The 13,885-nt window shown below is 42.5% G+C and overlaps 1 protein-coding gene across 1 annotated transcript in view; it reads right to left on the reverse strand.

Annotated features, from left to right (window-relative positions):
- Positions 1–13,885, reverse strand: part of adcy2b (adenylate cyclase 2b (brain)) — a 49,383-nt gene that overhangs the window by 13,144 nt on the left and 22,354 nt on the right. Inside the window, exons 8-9 of the mRNA XM_072447704.1 lie at positions 13,504–13,662; positions 12,613–12,745 (exon numbers count right to left, since the gene is read on the reverse strand). Coding sequence (XP_072303805.1) covers positions 12,613–12,745; positions 13,504–13,662 — 292 coding nt within the window. The remainder of the gene's footprint in view (positions 1–12,612; positions 12,746–13,503; positions 13,663–13,885) is intronic.

A 13,885-nucleotide genomic window follows, 5' to 3' on the forward strand; every position in this document is an offset into this window, starting at 1 on the left:
TCAGTATCGAGGCATCTGTAGCAGTCAGTTGGGGTCTAAAATGTCTTCAAATAAAAGCCGTAATTTTAATATTGACTGTATTTGTGTAAAATATTTGTGCAACATCCTACTCGGTTATTGCCTCGCTCATTATTAATTCATCATTAGCACTTGTACATTTTTTGACACAGTCTGAATGACATCATAGTAAAAGTAAGCAGTAATAATAATATCAAATATAGCCGCAAGCGGCAATGATCGGCCCTCGCCACGCCGCCGCTGCCACGCCGCAAGAGGAGGGGGCGCTAACGCGCCCTAATTGTCCTTTTATTACGCCTACTGCTGAATCTGTGATGCTGTCACATCTTCTCCCCTTTGTTTTACCATCAAAAAGCAATTTTATTTTGAATTCTTGGCAAAATGTGCGGCTTTGCCGCACAGACACCGTGACTCTTTGAATGAAAATGTGGATAACTTTTGATGGTCCTGAAGATGAGTCTCACCAAATTTCAGGTTAATAGGGCTGACGCCCTGGGAGGAGTTTGTGAAAGTCTAAAGTGTAAACATGTTCTTGCGATTTCCCCATTGGAATAACATGAAAGGTTTCGGTCATTGTTACGGCAACGCCATAACAATTATGACATGGGTCTCATTGACTTTTTTGATGGGGATGCTAAAATTGAGTTGTGTGTCAAATTTCATATAATTTCGCAAAACTAAACATTTAACCTCCATATAAAATCTGTAGGGGGCGCTGTGGCTCCAAATTAATTTATTTCACTTCAGGTAGGTTTAGGGCAAAGAGTTTAACAACTGATTCTAATTTGACGCAATTCGGACTTTATCTGCGGAAACGGCAGAAATTTTAAATATGGGAGATTTCTGAAATTCTAGCTACAGTTAAGTGTAAAACATAAAAATGTGGTAATTTGAGAGATTTTGCTGTTTTCCCATTTGTGACATATATTTGCGGGTCCGCCACACAGAGACCGTAGCACTTAGAATCAAAATATGGATAACTTTTGATGCCTCGCTTGTGTAGATGATTTTCCCCAAATATGAGTTTGATCAGACAATCGCCCTAGGAGGAGTTTGTTAAAGTGTGAAGCGTAAAAATGTGGTGATTTGAGCAATTTCGCGATTTTCCCATAAGGATATCATGGGATGTTTCTGTCATCATTACGGTTACGCCGTACAAAATATGACTTTGGCTCTCATACTTTTATGATCAGGATGGCAAATTAGAATTTTGTGCAAAATATAATGTCATTTGGAAAAACTCTATTGTTTATAGGCCACTCTGAAGGCCAAATAGTCAGAATTCAGGGAAAAGTTTGAGACCGTAAAAGTTATCCTTAAAATTTGGATAACTTTAGATGCCCCACTTGTCTAGGGGACGTACAACGATTTTGAGGTCGGTGGGCAAAACGCCCTAGGAGGAGTTCGTTAAAGTGTGAAACAGAAAAAATGTGGATATTCGAGAGATTTAGTAATTTTCCCATAGGGATAACATGGGAGGTTTCCGTTATGGCTACGGCTACGCCGTAGAAATTAAGGCATACGTTTGATTGGCCTTTTGCTCGGGACCCCAAAATAGAATTTTGGGCAAAGTTTAGAACATTTGTGTAAAACCAGTTTTTGTCCATCAATGTTCACTCAAAGGCAACTCTGTAGGGGGCGCTATTGCGCCCATTTCAATTTTGTCAGCCTAAACTGGTCCAAACTAGAAAGTTTAACAACTGATTCAAATTTGGTCATAATCGGACTGGTTTTGATCAAATGGGAGCAATTTTTAGATCAGCAATATTCCAAAATAAGTTGTCCAACTTTGCGGCTGCGCCGCACACAGACCGTAAAAGGTATCTCAAAAAATTGGATAACTTTAGATGCCCCACTTGTCCAGAGGACGTACGCCGATTTTGAAGTCAGTGGGCAAAACGCCCTAGGAGGAGTTCGTCAAAGTTTGACGTGAACAAAATGGCTAACACAGCGTGTTTTCATTTTCAAAGGAAGATGGCAGCCATAGGGTAAGTCTGGGGGCATGGCCACAATAATATTTTTTTTTTGTCCTCACAAGAGGAATGCGTGTCCCGAATTTCGTAGCTCTAAGACAAAGTTGACCTCGGAGCGTCTCCCATAGGCGCAATGTATTTTGACTTTTGTCGGTGGCGCTGTCGCGCCATTTTTTAACGAAAAAAAAAATGGCCCAGACAAAAACAAATTTTTCGCCGATTCTGAATTTTGGGCAAAGTTTGGTGAGTTTTTGAGCATGTTCAGGGGGTCAAATTAGAGCTCAAAAAGCAGAAGAACAAGAAAAATTAAAGCCGCAAGCGGCATCCAACGGCCCTCGCGGGCCGCCGGCCTTCCGACTCTGCTCTCTGCATTTTACAGAGATGGCGCTCACGCAATTGTCTAAGAACTAAGACAGCGACACATTGGACATGTACAATGCTGTGCTCAACCAGTGCAAATGAACACAAATGTCGGTCAAATGTGCAGCTCCAGCGCACAGAGACCGTGACACTTGGAATAAAAATATGGATAACTTTTGATGCTCCGCTTGTGTAGATTATTTTCCCAAAATATGAGCTTGATCGAGCTATTGCCCACAGAGGAGTTCATTAAAGTGTGAAGCATAAATGTGAACGTTTCAAGGATTTGGCGTTTTTCCCATTTGTGACATATATTTGCAGCTCCACGGCACAGAGACCGTAGCACTTAAAATCAAAATATGGATAACTTTTGATGCCCCGTTTGTGTAGATGATTTTCCCCAAATATGAGCTTGATCGGGCAATCGCCCTGGGAGGAGTTCGTTAAAGTGTGAAGCGTAAAAATGTGGTCATTTTAGAGATTTCGCTGTTTTCCCATTTCTGACATATATTTGCGGGTCCGCCACACAGAGACCGTAGCACTTAGAATCAAAATATGGGGAAGTTTTGATGCCCCGCTTGTGTAGATGATATTCTCCAAATATGAACTTGATCGGCCAATCGCCCTAGGAGGAGTTTGTTAAAGTGTGAAGCGTAAAAATGTGGCGATTTGAGCGATTTTGCGATTTTCCCATAAGGATAACATGGGATGTTTCTGTCATCGCTACGACTACGCCGTAAAATTTTTGGCATTTTTGTGATTGGCTTTGTGATCGGGACGGCAAAATAGAATTTTGGGTAAAGTTTAGACAATTTTGGTAAAACTAATTTTTGACCTTCAATGTTAATTTAAAGGTCACTCTGTAGGGGGCGCTATTGCGGCCATTTCAATTTTGTCAGCCTAAACTGGTCCAAACTAGAAAGTTTAACAACTGATTCAAATTTGGTCATAATCGGACTGGTTTTGATCAAATGGGAGCAATTTTTAGATCAGCAATATTCCAAAATAAGTTGTCCAACTTTGCGGCTGCGCCGCATACAGACCGTAAAAGGTATCTCATAAAATTGGATAACTTTAGATGCCCCACTTGTCCAGAGGACGTACGCCGATTTTGAAGTCAGTGGGCAAAACGCCCTAGGAGGAGTTCGTCAAAGTTTGACGTGAACAAAATGGCTAACACAGCGTGTTTTCATTTTCAAAGGAAGATGGCAGCCATAGGGTAAGTCTGGGGGCGTGGCCACAATAATATTTTTTTTTTGTCCTCACAAGAGGAATGCGTGTCCCGAATTTCGTAGCTCTAAGACAAAGTTGACCTCGGAGCGTCTCCCATAGGCGCAATGTATTTTGACTTTTGTCGGTGGCGCTGTCGCGCCATTTTTTAACGAAAAAAAAAATGGTCCAGAAAAAATAAAATTTTTCGCCGATTCTGAATTTTGGGCAAAGTTTGGTGAGTGTTTGAGCATGTTCAGGGGGTCAAATTAGAGCTCAAAAAGCAGAAGAACAAGAAAAATAATAATAATTAAAGCCGCAAGCGGCATCCAACGGCCCTCGCGGGCCGCCGGCCTTCCGACTCTGCGCTTTCGACTTGATAAAGATGGGGCCCTTATTGTGTGTTGAATTAAAAAAGAACTTGACAGACGGTGACACAATTGACATGGCCAATCCAGTGCAAATCAACACAAGTGTCAGTCAAATTTGCTGCGCCGCCGCACAGAGACCGTAGCACTTGGAATAAAAATATGGATAACTTTTGATGCCCCGCTTGTGTAGATGATTTTTCCCAAAGTAAAGCTTGATCGAGCTATTGCCCACGGAGGAGTTTGTTAAAGTGTGAAGCGTAAATGTGAACATTTCAAGGATTTGGCGTTTTTCCCATTTGTGACAGTATATTTGCAGCTCCACGGCACAGAGACCGTACCACTTAAAATCAAAATATGACTAACTTTTGATGCCCCGTTTGTGTAGATGATTTTCCCCAAATATGAGCTTGATCGGGCAATCTGCCTAGGAGGAGTTCGTTAAAGTGTGAAGCGTAAAAATGTGGTCATTTTAGAGATTTCGCTGTTTTCCCATTTCTGACATATATTTGCGGGTCCGCCACACAGAGACCGTAGCACTTAGAATCAAAATATGGGTAAGTTTTGATGCCCCGCTTGTGTAGATGATATTCTCCAAATATGAACTTGATCGGACAATCGCCCTAGGAGGAGTTTGTTAAAGTGTGAAGCGTAAAAATGTGGTGATTTGAGCGATTCTACGATTTTCCCATAAGGATAACATGGGATGTTTCTGTCAACGCTACGGTTACGCCGTACAAAATATGACTTTGGCTCTCATACTTTTATGATCAGGATGGCAAATTAGAATTTTGTTCAAAATATCATGTCATTTGGAAAAACTCTATTGTTTATAGGCCACTCTGAAGGCCAAATAGTCAGAATTCTGGGAAACGTTTGCGGCTCCGTCGCACAAAGACCGTAAAAGTTATCCTTAAAATTTGGATAACTTTAGATACACCACTTGTCTAGAGGAAGTACACCGATTTTGAGGTTGGTGGGCAAAACGCACTAGGAGGACTTCGTTAAAGTGTAAAACATAAAAATGTGGTAATTTGAGAGATTTTGTGGTTTTCCCATAGGGATAACATGGGAGGTTTCTGTCATCGCTACGACTACGGCGTAAAAATTTAGGCATTTTTGTGATTGGCTTTTGTGATCGGGACGGCAAAATAGAATTTTGGGTAAAGTTTAGACAATTTTGGTAAAACTAATTTTTGACCTTCAATGTTAATTTAAAGGTCACTCTGTAGGGGGCGCTATCACTGCCATTTCAATTTTGTCAGCCTAAACTGGTCCAAACTAGAAAGTTTAACAAATGATTCAAATTTGGTCCTAATCGGACTGGTTTTGATCAAATGGGAGCAATTTTTAGACCTGCAATATTCCAAAATAAGTTGTCCAACTTTGCGGCTGCGCCGCACACAGACCGTAAAAGGTATCTCAAAAAATTGAATAACTTTAGATGCCCCACTTGTCCAGAGGACGTACGCCGATTTTGAAGTCGGTGGGCAAAACGCCCTAGGAGGAGTTCGTCAAAGTTTGACGTGAACAAAATGGCTAACACAGCGTGTTTTCATTTTCAAAGGAAGATGGTGGCCATAGGGTAAGTCTGGGGGCGTGGCCACAATAATATTTTTTTTTTGTCCTCACAAGAGGAATGCGTGTCCCGAATTTCGTAGCTCTACGACAAAGTTGACCTCGGGGCGTCTTCCATAGGCGCAATGTATTTTGACTTTTGTCGGTGGCGCTGTCGCGCCATTTTTTAACGCAAAAAAAAATGGCCCAGAAAAAACAAAATTTTTCGCCGATTCTGAATTTTGGGCAAAGTTTGGTGAGTTTTTGAGCATGTTCAGGGGGTCAAATTAGAGATCAAAGCGCTGAAGAAGAACAAGAAAAATTAAAGCCGCAAGCGGCATCCAACGGCCCTCGCGGGCCGCCGGCCTTCCGACTCTGCGCTTTTGACTTGATAAAGATGGCGCCCTTATTGTGTGTTGAATAAAAAAAGAACTTGACAGACGGCGACACATTGGACATGGCCAATCCAGTGCAAATGAACACAAGTGTCAGTCAAATTTGCTGCGCCGCCGCACAGAGACCGTAGCACTTGGAATAAAAATATGGATAACTTTTGATGCCGCGCTTGTGTAGATGATTTTTCCCAAAGTAAAGCTTGATCGAGCTATTGCCCACGGAGGAGTTTGTTAAAGTGTGAAGCGTAAATGTGAACATTTCAAGGATTTGGCGTTTTTCCCATTTGTGACAGTATATTTGCAGCTCCACGGCACAGAGACCGTACCACTTAAAATCAAAATATGGATAACTTTTGATGCCCCGTTTGTGTAGATGATTTTCCCCAAATATGAGCTTGATCGGGCAATCGGCCTAGGAGGAGTTTGTTAAAGTGTGAAGCGTAAAAATGTGGTGATTTTAGAGATTTCGCTGTTTTCCCATTTCTGACATATATTTGCGGGTCCGCCACACAGAGACCGTAGCACTTAGAATCAAAATATGGGTAAGTTTTGATGCCCCGCTTGTGTAGATGATATTCTCCAAATATGAACTTGATCGGACAATCGCCCTAGGAGGAGTTTGTTAAAGTGTGAAGCGTAAAAATGTGGTGATTTGAGCGATTCTACGATTTTCCCATAAGGATAACATGGGATGTTTCTGTCAACGCTACAGTTACGCCGTACAAAATATGACTTTGGCTCTCATACTTTTATGATCAGGATGGCAAATTAGAATTTTGTTCAAAATATCATGTCATTTGGAAAAACTCTATTGTTTATAGGCCACTCTGAAGGCCAAATAGTCAGAATTCTGGGAAACGTTTGCGGCTCTGTCGCACAAAGACCGTAAAAGTTATCCTTAAAATTTGGATAACTTTAGATACACCACTTGTCTAGAGGACGTACACCGATTTTGAGGTTGGTGGGCAAAACGCACTAGGAGGACTTCGTTAAAGTGTAAAACATAAAAATGTGGTAATTTGAGAGATTTTGTGGTTTTCCCATAGGGATAACATGGGAGGTTTCTGTCATCGCTACGACTACGGCGTAAAAATGTAGGCATTTTTGTGATTGGCTTTTGTGATCGGGACGGCAAAATAGAATTTTGGGTAAAGTTTAGACAATTTTGGTAAAACTAATTTTTGACCTTCAATGTTAATTTAAAGGTCACTCTGTAGGGGGCGCTATCACTGCCATTTCAATTTTGTCAGCCTAAACTGGTCCAAACTAGAAAGTTTAACAACTGATTCAAATTTGGTCCTAATCGGACTGGTTTTGATCAAATGGGAGCAATTTTTAGACCTGCAATATTCCAAAATAAGTTGTCCAACTTTGCGGCTGCGCCGCACACAGACCGTAGAAGGTATCTCAAAAAATTGAATAACTTTAGATGCCCCACTTGTCCAGAGGACGTACGCCGATTTTGAAGTCGGTGGGCAAAACGCCCTAGGAGGAGTTCGTCAAAGTTTGACGTAAACAAAATGGCTAACTCAGCTTGTTTTCATTTTCAAAGGAAGATGGCGGCCATAGGGTAAGTTTGGGGGCGTGGCCACAATGATTTTTTTTGTTTATCCTCACGAGAGGAATGCGTGTCCCGAATTTCGTAGCTTTACGCCAAAGTTGACCTCGGGGCGTCTCCCATAGGCGCAATGTATTTTGACTTTTGTCGGTGGCGCTGTCGCGCCATTTTTTAACGAAAAAAAAAATGGCCCAGAAAAAATAAAATTTTTCGCCGATTCTGAATTTTGGGCAAAGTTTGGTGAGTTTTTGAGCATGTTCAGGGGGTCAAATTAGAGATCAAAGCGCTGAAGAAGAACAAGAAAAATAATAATAATAATAATAATAATAATATTTTTAGCAAAAACAATATAGCCGTTTTTACTATAACAACAAATGATACATCGTTTGAAAGCTCTAAGCCTTCCCGATGCCGCCATGGGGTGGAATCATCATTACGAGCGCTTACGCGCTCGTCACTCCCTATTCCGTCGGGATGCCCCGCCCACTCCCCATAGACTTCCATTGATTTGAGCAGATACAAGCATGGCCCATGCCTGCGGCATGGATTCTCGCATACGGGACGATGCCAGGAGGGTTTTTGGAGGAATGCAGCGCTTCGCGCTGCTGTTGTCAACAATTAGTGAATGGGCTACGCCCATTCACTAATTGTTGACTATTTCTGTCATAGCAGGAGTAAGTATGCATGATCCATGCCTTCGGCATGGGCTAGTTCACTGTACTTGCCAGGGGCGACGGGGTAACAAACATGCGGGCTGCGCCCGCATGTTTGGTCAGACAGTTGCAACGCTGCCTTCGGCAGCGTTGCGGGAGCAATAGGCCCTCCCCCTGCTGGGGCTCGGGCCTAATAATAAAAATAATATTTTTAGCAAAAACAATATAGCCGTTTCCACTATAACAACAAATTATACATCGTTTGAAAGCTCTAAGCCTTCCCGATGCCGCCATGGGGTGGAATCATCATTACGAGCGCTTACGCGCTCGTCACTCCCTATTCCATCGGGATGCCCCGCCCACTCCCCATAGACTTCCATTGATTTGAGCAGATACAAGCATGGCCCATGCCTGCGGCATGGATTCTCGCGTACGGGACGATGCCAGGAGGGTTTTTGGAGGAATGCAGCGCTTCGCGCTGCTGTTGTCAATTGTTGACTATTTCTGTCATAGCAGGAGTAAGTATGCATGATCCATGCCTTCGGCATGGGCTAGTTCACTGTACTTGCCAGGGGCGACGGGGTACCAAACATGCGGGCTGCGCCCGCATGTTTGGTCAGACAGTTGCAACGCTGCCTTTGGCAGCGTTGCGGAAGCAATAGGCCCTCCGCCCTGCTGGGGCTCGGGCCTAAATATAGCCGCAAGCGGCAATGATCGGCCTTCGCTACGCCACCGCCACGCCGCAAGAGGAGGGGGCGCTAACGCGCCCCAATTGTCCTTTTATTACGCCTACTGCTGAATCTGTGACGCTGTCACATCTTCTCCCCTTTGTTTTACCATCAAAAAGCAATTTTATTTTGAATTCTTGGCAAAATGTGCGGCTTTGCCGCAGAGAGACCGTGACTCTTTGAATAAAAATGTGGATAACTTTTGATGGTCCACCCCTGAAGATGAGTCTCACCAAATTTCAGGTTAATATGTCTAACGCCCTAAGAGGAGTTTGTGAAAGTCTAAAGTGTAAACATGTTCTGGCGATTTCCCCATTGGAATAACATGGAAGGTTTCGGTCATCGTTACGGCAAAGCCATAACAATTATGACATGGGTCTCATTTACTTTTTTGATGGGGATGCCAAAATTGAGTTGTGTGTCAAATTTCATATAATTTCGCAAAACTAAATATTTAACCTCCATATAAAATCTGTAGGGGGCGCTGTGGCTCCAAATTAATTTATTTCACTTCAAGTAGGTTTAGGGCAAAGAGTTTAACAACTGATTCTAATTTGACACAATTCGGACTTTATCTGCGCAAACGGCAGAAATGTTAAATTTGGGAGATTTCTGAAATTCTTGCTACAGTTTGCGGCTTCGCCGCACAGAGACCGTGACAGGTATCAATGTAATTTGGATAACTTTGGATGTCCCACTCCTCAGTAGCATTTTCACCAAATTTCAGCTTTTTAGGGCCAACGCCCTGGGAGGAGTTCGTAAAAGTACGACGTTTGGAAAAACTCCGAAGTCATGTTTAGCCATTTTTGAAGCAATATGGCCGACATTTGGTTGGGCGGAAGGCGTTGCCGTAATAATATTTTTTACTTCTCTTGTCACCATCTACCTCTGCGCCAAATTTCACGATTCTACGATCAGATTTTTTTTGGATCATTTCCCATCTCTCAATGGAGTTTTGGTACATTTGGGGGCGCTGACGCGCCAATTTTTTTATTTTAGAAAAGGGAAATAGCCAGAATGTAGAGAGGCACGATTTTTAGAGGTGTGAACATTTTTGTGACTTTTCGTCAATGTTCACTGGGTGAAAAATAGAGGGGTTGGTCCCGAGAAGAAAGAAAGAAAGAAAGAAAGAAGAAGAAAGAATAATATTCCGATGCGAAAACAATGTTTCCCATTTTTCAAATATCATAAACTATACATTTTCGGAACGTGCTCGCGCTTTCCTACCTCATGGTGTGGGTCCCTGGTCACTGACGGGTACTTTCGTTAATTTTGAGTGGGCTCCGCCCACTTTGTGTTTTTGGCCCTCTATACAGTAATAATGTTCAATTTTTGCATTACATGCTTATATGCACGGAACATGCAAGAGACGGGGGAACGTATTTGTGAGCTACTTGGCGCAAATGAGTGCTTTATATGAGTGCTTTATAATGCTCGTTTAGTGCGCACTTTTGCACGGGCTTCGCCCGTTTACAACGGTAATGTTCCATTTTCCTACTACTAATTAGTATGCACGGGGCGTGCGTGAGTGAAGGAGTGCGTTAGTGAGTGTTTGGAAGTGGGCGAGCGCTTCGCGCTCGATTTCGTGCGCACTATGTGCGCACTTTCGCAGCCGTGCTTCGCACGGCCTTACGAGATTAATAGGCCTCTCGCCAGCTTGTGGCGCTCAGGCCTAATAATATTTTTAGCAAAAACAATATAGCCGTTTCCACTATAACAACAAATTATACATCGTTTGAAAGCTCTAAGCCTTCCCCATGCCGCCATGGGGTGGAATCATCATTACGAGCGCTTATGCGCTCGTCACTCCCCATTCCGTCGGGATGCCCCGCCCACTCCCCCATAGACTTCCATTGATTTGAGCAGATACAAGCATGGCCCATGCCTGCGGCATGGATTCTCGTGTACAGGACAATGCCAGGAGGGTTTTTGGAGGAATGCAGCGCTTCGCGCTGCTGTTGTCAACAATATGTGAATGGGCTACGCCCATTCACAAATTGTTGACTATTTCTGTCATAGCAGGAGTAAGTATGCATGATCCATGCCTTCGGCATGGGCTAGTTCACTGTACTTGCCAGGGGCGACGGGGCACCAAACATGCGGGCTGCGCATGACCAAACATGTCAGACAGACAGGTCAGACAGTTGGGGAGCAATAGGCCCTCCGCCCTGCTGGGGCTCGGGCCTAATAATATTCCGATGCGAAAACAATGTTTCCAATTTTTCAAATATCAAAAACTATACATTTTCGGAAAGCGCTCGCGCCTACCTCATGGTGTGGGTCCCTGGTCACTGACGGGTACTTTCGTTAATTTTGAGTGGGCTCCGCCTACTTTGTGTTTTTGACAGTAATAATGTTCAATTTTTGCATTACATGCTTATATGCACGGAACATGCAAGAGATGGGGAACGTATTCGTGAGGTACTTAGCGCAAATGAGTGCTTTATATGGGGATGTGGCGCTCGGGCCTAATAATGCTAGAGTACTAGTGACCCAGTTGGAAGGTGTTGGAGAGCCGTGTTTATTTCCTGTGGTTATGGGGAAAGCTGACAGTGACATTCAATGGCAGTGACAGTTAAAATGACACCTCTTTGAACCAACTATTTAAAGCTTTGATCCACTAGTGGTGTCTTCAGGGCACTCACAGCTGGCACAGACTGTCCAACGGCATATTAAAATAATCTATTAAAATGTCTCAGTATGGCACATAGGGATAAAATATAGAGGCGCTCTTCATAGCATTGTAAGTAGCTATTAAAATGCATGCCAGGCTTCTGCAAAGATGTGGTCACTAACAGTAAATGCTATTCACATTAATACTCTTTATTACGGCGGTTTAAAACAATGAGCTATAATTCTTGGCTAAGCTGATTTCAGTGTCCATTGTCAAAAAGTGCTGCACACGAACAGAGACAACAACATAATCAGCATATCTAACAAACAAACCAACCAACCAACAGACAAAACAATCACTATTATTGTGGGGAAAAACAATTAAAATTGTCAGACATTTTCACGATTACTTAGAGCATGACCAAACAACAGTGAAATCTTTAATCATCTGAAATTCTTATTACTATTCTTCAAGTTTGTGTGCAGCTTTATGCAGTTGAGAGAGAAGAATATAATAATAATGAGACAAAAACAGACAGTTTATATTTAGGTGACGAGTAAAGGGTTAGTTTTAGTTTAATTATTATGCTGTGAACTGAATACTCTTGACATTCCTGGATGGAGGTCACAGCAACTGGATAACATAAGACTAAGCATATTATAGTAACATTGTAGGACGAATAAAATAAGTCAAAGTAAACAAACATTTTAAGAATTTCTCTTAAGCACTTGAACAAAAAAAAGCCTACACTTGAAGCAGTTGCAAGGACTTCTGTCTCAAACTCTGCTATGCAACTGACAGACTGTGAGCACAATTGCCAGGGGGAAGAAACAAGAAAGAAGCTCAAACCGGATTCTTCAAAAGGTAGCGACATCGTAACCATGATAAGCAGAGATTAGGAGGCAGAGTACTGTTGAGCTCCGGTTTGCCTTTCACCCCTGCCAAAACCACTGGGTATGGACAAAACCCAAGAATATTTTGTGGGGGAACGTTATCTACAGACTTTTAACATCTTAATTGGTTCTTTGTATGTTTTTTTTGGAGAAATCTTTCACAGCTTAACTAATTCATCACGCTTTCTGAATACAGGCACTGTATTCACATTATTTTCAAGCTCTAACGGGGAAAAGGACTGGAGGAGAAATAAAATGAAAAGGAAACTAAAATTTTTGATAGGACCTTTGGGTTGATGACTAGGAAGGTGACCACTCCGTGTTCTTTCAGGTACGAATCGCGGCTCGGTCCGTTGCCAGGCTCCACTTTGTACGATCCGTTCAGATGCTCCAAGGTCACAGAGGAGATGTGCACCCTCCTGTAAACAACGCCGACAGAGATGAGGGCCGCGACAACAACAATCTGCTGCCACACTTTTCATTTGAAGATGTGTTTTTTTGTAGGAAATCATGATGAATCAAAGAGATTCAAATCCCTTGAAGACTGTTGGACGACAAACATACTTTAGCGAATATTTGGAGGAAAGACTGGCCACTGTTGATGCAGGATGTCTCATTTGCGCTTAAGTTTCATCTAAATGCGGCTGCGGCTGCTAAAGTAAAAACAAATTCTTAGGCTATTATGATCAAATGGATTTCGAGTGACCGCCTCAAATTGTATAAAAAAGGGACAAGTGGGACATGCAGGGACGGACTCTGGAATTCCACAATATCATTTTCAGTTTTTATCATATGAGATTGAACAAGCAATAGGTCCGTATTGTGACACAGAAAGCCAGTTTAATTGCATTTGTTTTAGGGACTGATCTGACTGTATATTGTTGTATATGTATTGCTCACTGTAAGTTTTTTGTGTTTTTATCGTTTTATTCTGTGTTTTGTGAAGCACTTTATGACTTCTGTCTGTTAAAGGTGCTTTACAAATAAAATGTACTTACTTACTTACAGTACACCCAAAAAGTGTTTTTTTTGTGAAGAAATATGAATATGAATATCACCACTGAAAAGGTGAGTCGTTCTCTGAATAAGTGGGAGGAGGGTCTGGTGTCTAAAGGTCAACATGTTGGCATTTTGTTTTGTGGAATATGGTATTGCCAATCAGGCCAAGCGTACTTACCCGGGCACACCTCCTGCTTCCATGTGATTGGCCAACGTGACGTCATGTGACCACACGTCATACTGCCACTTCCTGAGGCCGATAACGCCGCAGAGGACGTTTCCAGAATGAACCCCCACGCGCATGTTGATATCCACACCAGTGGCATCTCTGACTTTCCTGCATCAGACACAGAAGAATGACTTTCATGACACGGTTCTAGGTCTAGAATTTGATGTGATTAGTTTAGATTAAAGCAGGGGCTTCTCTAATTCTTTTTATTTTCGCACAGATTCCAAAAGTTGCCACTCGGAGCCTTAAGTCTCAAATCAACACTTTTCGCAGAACCTAAAACACAATTATTACTGTCATCTGTACTATTTAAACACAGACTGCGCCATCT

This window comes from Eucyclogobius newberryi, unplaced genomic scaffold (genome assembly GCF_026437365.1).
Source record: "Eucyclogobius newberryi isolate DKJ021-1_F unplaced genomic scaffold, fEucNew1.0.hap1 SCAF_16, whole genome shotgun sequence".
Classification (NCBI taxonomy): Eukaryota; Metazoa; Chordata; class Actinopteri; order Gobiiformes; family Gobiidae; genus Eucyclogobius; species Eucyclogobius newberryi.